Source organism: Misgurnus anguillicaudatus, chromosome 3 (genome assembly GCF_027580225.2).
Source record: "Misgurnus anguillicaudatus chromosome 3, ASM2758022v2, whole genome shotgun sequence".
Taxonomy (NCBI): domain Eukaryota; kingdom Metazoa; phylum Chordata; class Actinopteri; order Cypriniformes; family Cobitidae; genus Misgurnus; species Misgurnus anguillicaudatus.
Window position 1 is genome coordinate 1,516,018 of NC_073339.2, and position 8,908 is coordinate 1,524,925.

General features: G+C 38.9%; 1 protein-coding gene across 1 annotated transcript; it reads left to right on the forward strand.

Annotated features, from left to right (window-relative positions):
* The first annotated feature begins 106 nt into the window (after positions 1–106).
* On the forward strand, positions 107–8,890 carry LOC129445354 (uncharacterized). The gene is made up of 2 exons (XM_073866432.1): positions 107–533; positions 5,266–8,890. Exons 1-2 carry the CDS (start codon positions 245–247, stop codon positions 6,456–6,458), a joined length of 1,482 nt encoding a protein of 493 aa, XP_073722533.1. The 5' UTR covers positions 107–244; the 3' UTR covers positions 6,459–8,890.
* Positions 8,891–8,908: the final 18 nt, after the last annotated feature.

Genomic DNA, 8,908 nt, shown 5'->3' on the forward strand with positions numbered 1-8,908 from the left:
ACCACACCACGAAGAGACATCAACATTATATTGTAATGAATGAGAGATGGATAATGTGTTGAGTGTCTTCTCTCTCCAGTACAGCAGGAGGCGCTCTGCAGCTCTTTAGTCCACATATAAACCCACCAAAGAAAGAAAGAAAGAGCTCGCGTGTGATGTATTTGTGTATCCTCAGTGTTTTTCTCTCTTGAATGTTTTATTGAGTGTAAACAGAGTTTTGTCTCTGTGTATTTTAGTGTTGTTGATGATGGATGTGATGTGCTGTAAATCAGGAACTGATCAGGACTTACAGGATGATGAATCTACTGATCAAACCTCCACAGAGTCTCTGGATTCTGTCTGTAACGCTGGAGAACAGCAGCAGATCCTGCAAACCAAACTCAAGATGTGTTCAGTCAAACTCATCGACTTCAGGAACCTTATGATGAAGATCAAAACTGAACCCACAGAAATAAAAACTGAACCCACAGAAATAAAAATCGAACCCCCACCAGATGCATATGAGGACCATCATGATGATTTTATTCTGACAGGTAAGTCTTTTCAATTATTATGGCTTAAACGGTCTGGTAACGATTCGCTAACATATTATATATCGGAAATAATCAGACTTAAAAATGCGTGTTAAACAGTGTTTATTGTTCAGAAAACATGAACTGGAATTTATTTTATTAATACGAAATACATCAGCATCACACATCCCTGCTGAAAAAAACCCCCTAAAACCATTACAGAAAAGTCTAATGGTTTCCATTAAAATACCAATAGGAACCATTAGCTTTTACCATTAAAACCACTACACTAGTGTGCTTTGGGCCATATTCCATTAGAACCAATAAATTCGAATTTTCTGTAATGGTTTTATAGTTTTTTCAGCAGGGATTGTATTTAGATAACATTATATTTTATAAAATATATAAATAATGACTTCAACACAATATAATTCTCTTAAGTCCTAAATTAACACACACACACACACACACACACACACACACACACACACACACACACACACTCATATCAAAAATAAATGTTTACATCTTAACGAAATGAAATGTTGAAATGTCGCCTTTAAAGGAGATTGGAATATCTTTTTGAGCAACAGTCAACAGACACACAAAACGTGCTTTATCTCATTCTAGAAGTGTCACCATATACTGCAAGATTGATTGTGAAAATCGTTGACTCGCCTCTACAAAAATGTAAACCTAGCTAAAGCCATTTTTTTGTGATTTACTGATTTCTACATTATATACATTTACATTTAGTCACAGACATCACCTCTTCAGGATACTCTAAATGACCTACCTGAGAGGTAAGACCTTAAACCTTAAACACAGTAGTGCCGTTTCAGAGACACCCATAGTCTTAAGGGTCGACATGAGGATGTCGTGATTGACAGTGTCAAATGCGGCATATAGATCCAGTATGATCAGTAAAGATTCACATGGTAAGCGTTGACCCTTCCCATTCACTTTTAATGGGTGACGTCAAGCCTTGGCGAACTGAATTGTGGATCCATCGGCGCCGCATCACTGCCATTACTCGCGGCAGAAGTTGAACATTTCTCAACTTTTCAAGCGGCAATGCAAGCGTCAGCCCATCCGATTGCCTTATGCAAATAACGTACTAGGCAGAGCCACCCAATTACATTTACGGAAGATCGGAGCATGTGCTGCGGCCACTGTGATTGGCTGTTGGCCACGCTTCAGTCAAGCCTTACGTCAAATGGTAATGGTAATGGTAAAGCTTTATTTGTCATTGTACAAGTACAACGAAATTACAGCCATCAACCTGTCCATACATACAATACACAAAAACAAGGGGGTAGACAGAACATGCCAACAGAGCATTGAGAAGAAGTACAGCATTACATGAGGGAGGGGAGGAGAAAAAAAAACAAACCCTCAGACTATGCTCCAAAAGGAGTACAGTTTGGGAACAAGGAAAAAACACCTCAGCAACATAAGCACATAATCAGTACACCTTACAACATAAACAACACACCACTTGCAACATGATGGGGGGGGGGGTTGCCATCCGGTCCTGCAGGCATAGGGCGCTGGTCACAGACCCGCCTGTCCGGCTGGGGGTTACCAAGCGGCGAAGGCGAGGGATTTGGGTACTGGGTGGTGATTGCATATATATGTGTGTGTGTGTGTGTGTGTGTGTGTGTGTAAGAGTTTGTGTGTGTGTAGGCCTTGAGAGAGTCGCTTCGCCTGGCATCCAAATCTCGGTGCCTCAGTCTGCAGGATGTTAAAGCGTTAACACAGCAAATTGCCATGAAGACAACCTTGATTAGGTCCAAACAGAGTCAACAATCAGCAGGTGTCTGTGGGAGATAGGTAGGGAATGCAAGAGGCCAGGCTGGATAAGGGGGGGCTGAAAGCAGATAAGATTGGAATTATTTGGTCTTGGGGCGAGTAGCCGCATTCCTTTACACGACTACTCTCTTAGTCTATTCTGGTCCATCAGCTTTTTCAAATCCGTGAGCATCTCCTTGATGTTATCCATATTGCGGGTCATTTCCAAGTTGTTATCCAAAATGTGGTTAATAGTCCCAGCCTGAGTGCTGACCGCTCTGCCTACTGCTTTGATCATCCCGGGCAGCTTTTTTGGGCTTTGGGTAGCTGTCACAGTCTTCTTAATTTCTCGATAAACCAGGGCAAAGCATAATCCAGTCAGCAAACCCCATGTTATCATGGTTCCGAATAGATAGATATCTTCAATGTCCTCCACGGAAAGAGCAGGCAGACACACAACCTGCCACCTCTCCCATGCATCCATCGTGTAGCCAGCTGTGAACGTTCCGGCAGGGTAGACAGGTTCCCCCGAACCCAAGCTTCTCGTCGGGAAGATGGTGTCAATTGCGTTGAGAGCAGTTGATCAAATCCATGATTTTTTGTTTCGAGAGCAGTGCGGAGAGAGTCTCTCAAAGTTAAGACACAAGACTATATAACACGAGAGGAGCATAGCAGGGAAGGTTACGAGGTCAAGCCTTTAGGGCTTCAAAGACTTAGAGCAGTGCAGTTTCAGTGGAGTTACCACTCTTGAAATCAGACTGATTGGTATCCAGGAGCTTTTTTGTGTGGAGAAGGAGGAGAGCTGGTCCAAAACCACACACTAAAGAGTCTTGGCAATGAAGGGAAGGAGAGACTAAATCAAACACGGATCACAATAGTGGTGACTTTAAATGAAACAAAATCTCAACCAAAAGTAAGAAAATGACTCTACAAGTAAGATGTAAAATGCAATTTTATATTTCAGACAGAGATGTTGAGAAAGAGGATAACAGAGCTTTTAATTCTGCTTCATTGTTACTTTTTAACACTCTGTAAGATGGGACAATATATACATCCATAAGTGTTCATTTAACTCTGGGGATTTTTCTGTATGAGGACTTCCTGGGGGCTAAGTGAGGGCTGCCTGCGTAGGGCCAGCGCTAAAGGGCCAACGTTTTGCCAATGAGCAAACCTGCGTGGGGCCCTTAGACTAGCCCTAAGTGGGCCCATAAAGGGCCACCGTAGGCTTACTTGCAGGGTACAGTTCTCTATTTCTCTAACATTGCAGGATTAAGTGTGGGTTTCTTCAACAGCTGGGTAATCCAGACCCATTTAAAAGCTGTGGGGAATGTACCAGTGAAAAGAGATGAATTGATAAATAAACCTACATAATGTAAACAATAGGGCTGTCACGATTATGAACTTTGGTTGACGGTTATTTATCTAATAAATTGTGACGATTATGACGATTAATTGTCTGTTTAATTGCTTGCTTTGACATTTAATTCTCTTACATTTTTTTTTGTTCATGAATTTTTTTTTACACAAATGTATCTTTCCAAAAACTGAAAATTCTTTATAAGAAATAAACACAATAAAGTGTCTAAAAATATCAACGCAATCAAAATAAACGGACTATAACAGAACAGACCTTAAATAGTAGCCAGAGAGATGTGCAATCATTGCGGAGATCTGAAATCATTGCGATGAGGTCAAACAACTGCGATGAGACGATTATTTAATCATTGTAACAGCCCTAGTAAACAATTATGTGAACATTTTAAACTTGATATATTTAATATTGACCGAGTAAGATCAAGTCAAACATATTGAAATTAATAGGTCAAATCAAACTTTGATGCTTGTTCTCTCAGTATTTGATTTTGAGACTTTAGGTTTTCACAGGCAGGATAACAAATTGTGGATTACTCACTCCGTAAATAGACATGCATTGCATTCAGGGATCGACCGATATGGATTTTTCAGTGCCGATACCGATTTTTGTTCATCAGCCTTATCCGATGACCGATACAGGCTGCCGATTTTCTTGAGCCGATATTTGGAGCCGATACTGCTTTTGCTCACTCAATTTACATCATAAAAATGACACGATGATGCCAAATGTTACAAGTCTCAATTTAAAAAAGTAACATTATTGAACTTAAAAAAAACTATATTTAACAAATAGTAAAAACAGTTGAGGGTGCTATGGAACCATGAACTGCACTCTCCACAATGATGAGGACCTATCAGCAAAGGATATTGATTTCTAGCACTTTATTACTACAAATATATATAGGGGTGGTTTCCCGGACAGGAATTATCTTAAACTAGGACTAGAGCTTAGTTTAATGAGGAAATGTAACTAGTTTTAACAAACATGCCTTACTAAAACATTACTTGTGTCCATTTTGAGGCAAACACAGGGCAGTGATGTATTTTAAGATATGTTAAAAAGAGAAGTTATTAGTTTGGACTTTTCTTACATTTATTTTAGTCTAGGACTAGTCTAATCCCTGTCCGAAAAAACGCCCCATAGAAAGAAATAAAATCCCGCTTTGTACAGCTATGATCAGCTGTTATGCAGAGCTTTCGATGTTGTCATGGAAAGGTTGGTTGTTTTTAGTCACATGACCTGCAATGGCTTGCGGCTTCCACCACTCTGTCTGTAAATAGTGCCAGAAAAAAAAATCAGCGAACACGGCAGTCACGTATCGGTGCCGATGCCGATACACATAAAACTCGCAAATATCGGCCCGATATATCGGCCGACCGATATATTGGTCTATCTCTAATTGCATTTAATATTTGTCTTTGATCACTAGTTATGTTTGTCTTTATTCTAATATTAACAAATTAATTACAGGACTGACAGCTCTCTGCTGTCTCTGTGTAAATATAGAATAAGATACAGAATCTCAATTCATTCTTCTGTGTGTAAATAAAAGTGAAAAGAGAATTTAATGTTTCATGTTTCTTTCAGATGTGAAGAGTGAATCATGTTTGGATGGAGAAATAACGTCCTCAACATCAGAAGGGCAATGGACCGCACAAACTCTTTCCTCCATCACTTGTGGAAAGACATTAAGCTCAAAAGGACATTTAGAGAGACATTGGAGAAAACACACAAAACAGAAACTCTTCACCTGCAGGAGATGTAAGATCAGCTTTACTACCTTACAAGAGCAGAGACGTCATTCAGAAGAGCACAGAGAGAAGAAGAAGTTGTTGTTTGACTGTCAGCAATGTGGGAAGAATTTTGACTTCTTAACTAAGCTACAAGTGCACATGAAGACACACAGTGGTGAAAAACATTTCAACTGCACTAAATGTGGCTATTACTTCAGAACCAAAGGACATTTTGATGCTCATGAGACAATTCAAACAGGTGAAAAACCTCATCACTGTAGTGTTTGTGGGAAGAGTTTTAGTCGACATTACGATTTAGTTTCACACCTGAGAACTCAAACAGGTGAAAAACCTTACAAATGCTCTCGTTGTGAGAAGACTTTTACTCAGTCAAGTATCTTAAAAGCACATGAGAGAGTTCACACTGGAGAGAAACCTTACGTCTGCTCTTACTGTGGGAAGAGCTTTGCTGGTCTAAGTAATTTTAAAGTTCACAAGAGACTTCACACTGGAGAGAAACCTTTCGTCTGCTCTCACTGTGGGAAGAGCTTTGCTGGTCTAAGTAATTTTAAAGTTCACAAGAGACTTCATACGGGAGAAAAACCTTACGTCTGCTCAATCTGTGGAAAAAGCTTTTCACATTCATCCCATTTCAAAGTTTATGAGAGAGTTCATACTGGAGAGAAACCTCATCACTGTAATGTTTGTGGGAAGAGTTTTAATCGACATCACAGTTTAGTGAATCACCAGAAAATTCATACAGGTGAAAAACCTTACAAATGCTCTCAGTGTGAGAAGACTTTTACTGAATCAGGTCAATTAAAAGCCCATCTGAGACTTCATACAGGTGAAAAACCTTACAAATGCTCTTGGTGTGATAAAAAGTTTGCTCACTCACCTTCGTTAAAAGTCCATCTGAGAGTTCACACTGGAGAGAAACCTTACGTCTGCTTGATCTGTGGAGAGAGATTTGCTCATTATAGAAGTCTTCAGCATCATCATCAGAAGAAACATACTGAAGAACAAACTACACTGAAATCATCATAGTGTCTTTACAGACTGACTGCCTATATTCGGTGTGAATGTTAGATGCAATAGGATACTACAATAAAAACAATTCATTTCTATTGACCTCTGTTATTTGCGACAAAGGTTAATTTTTTTTAAACTGGAGTGCCAATTTTTCTTTTTTTGTCTGACAAATAATCAGGTCGACCAATGGAATCTGAGCATCACGCCATGTTTCCGAAGCCGCTGCTGTAACTCAAAGAGTTAGACGATGGTGCTAATTTTTACTGACAGAGCATGTAAACACACCATTATATGTTTGTCAAGTCAATTCAATTTTATTTATATAGCACTTTTCACAATTGTTTTTGTTTTAAAGCAGCTGTACATGAAATTAAAACCTTTTATTAATATAAGTTTTATTAATATGGAACAACAACTGCTCTTCTCTTAGCTAAAAATAGGGTGTAACCAATAACGCTAAAAATCAGCTCATCCTCGCTGCTGGCTTAAATGTAATGTAAGTCACTGTGGATAAAAGCATCTGTCCAATTCATAAATATAATAAAAACACAAAATGTTTCATTTAAAAGATCTGAGTAGAAACACATTTGTGTTTTATAACTTTATTTCCTTTTTCTTTATTTAAAGGGCACCAATTTTCCGATTCACAATTTTACATTTCCTTTGATGTGTAAGTTAAGTTTGTATTAGTAATGATATGTAAAAGGTACAAATCCCAAAGTAAACGAGGATGCGAGTGATAGTTTCCAACTTAAATCTCTTTTTTTGGACTGCAACAAACACACGGATTGTAGGCAACTGTTTACTTCCTAGGCATGTTGACGTGGACACGACGGTCATTATCATAATCCACTTCTGACTCAGTCTGTAAGTCATCTATGTTTTTATATTTAAAGACTTTACTACTGAATAATTCATGCAGTTATGAGCAGTGCAGAGTAGCGCTTGTTGTTTGTCGTTTCTATGATCACAAATGGTTTTAATGTTTTAGTATCCTTACCTTACCAATCTGTAGTCTCAGCCTCCGATGTCACGCCCACAAACTGTTGGCTGAACATCTGATGTTTTTCGTACACTTTTCTGGAAACCCTGTGAGAATGTCTAAAGTCGTCTTTTAATTGGTTGAAATAAACCGGATTTCCAGGAGTGTCGCGTTTAGTTTCGGTCGCTGGAAAACAAAGCTCTGACGTTCCATTGAGGAAGAGAATCAACGTGGATAATAATGATCAGTTATCATGATCAGCTAAACATTGGATTCTCAAAAATTTGCAAAGTTCGCAGCATAGACTCTCTAAAAGACGTCCAAGAGTTTTGCTTGAGGCAGTTAGTGGAGTCAAAAAGTTCGGTTCTCCTGAATTGCTTGTATGTGTTAAAAAGTGGAGAGATATGCTTCAAACAGACATTTAACTGGAGCGTCTCATTGGTGTAGCTGTTGATGAAGTGCACAACGTTGTCCTATGGTGAGTAATGTTGTTTATTTAGATGCTATTTGGTTGCGGCTGGTTATTTCAATAACTGACTTGTTGCCAGCCGGCTCGTTATTGTGAGGAGTCCGAAACGTGACGCTAGACGAAACAAACTGCGATTGGTTGTTTGACATGTCGGTCAAACAGCTTGTGGGCGAGCTTTGTCCAGAAAAAGCAGCGAAAAACACCAGACCTTCAGTATTGAAGGTCTGGCTATGCGAGCGAGACTTACCAATTCTGCTCAAGTTGTGCTGGTAAAGTTGATCGATCAGCTTGGCCAATCATCTGCATTTTCTGTATCAGATTCCACGCATATTGATAAAGACAATATTAACTCCTGTCAGTATCCCTTACGAAAATTAACCATGGTTTTATTGTGGTAAATGTGTAGTAACTATGGTTTTTTGGTGCATTAATTACTATCTGCAAAACCATGGTTTTACTATACTAACCATGTTTTTTGGTTTTAACTGTTGTAAAACCATGGTTAATTTTTGTAAGGGATTGCATTGTGAAATAATCTTCAAAACATGGTGAGGAGTGTCACATTTCCGGCTGATGTCAGAGGGATTCAGGTCAATCACAACGTACTGGTAAGTTGGCCAATCGGAGGACACTGAGCTTTTCAAAAAGAAGAGCTTTGTACAATATCAAATCAGCGTTTCAGGGAGGAAACAACTCTATAACGGTGTTAATAAGTCAAAATGCATAAAATACCATTGAACCACCCCTTTAACATTGATTCAACAGTGGTTACTTGCTATCTGGGAACATTTTGCTGTCGTTTATACTTTATACATTCAGTACATTGTATTTTGTAAGTGAAAAATGCATAGATAAAATTTTTAAGAATAAACTCAGTACTTTTATGCAAATGAGTTCCTAACAGTGAATAAAAGTTGGCCACTCTCTGTGGGCTCCTTCTGACATCAACAGCCAATCACAATTCTGCAAAAGAAAAGCACCAAAGTCCTCCTTATCTAAAAGGTATAAAAGAGA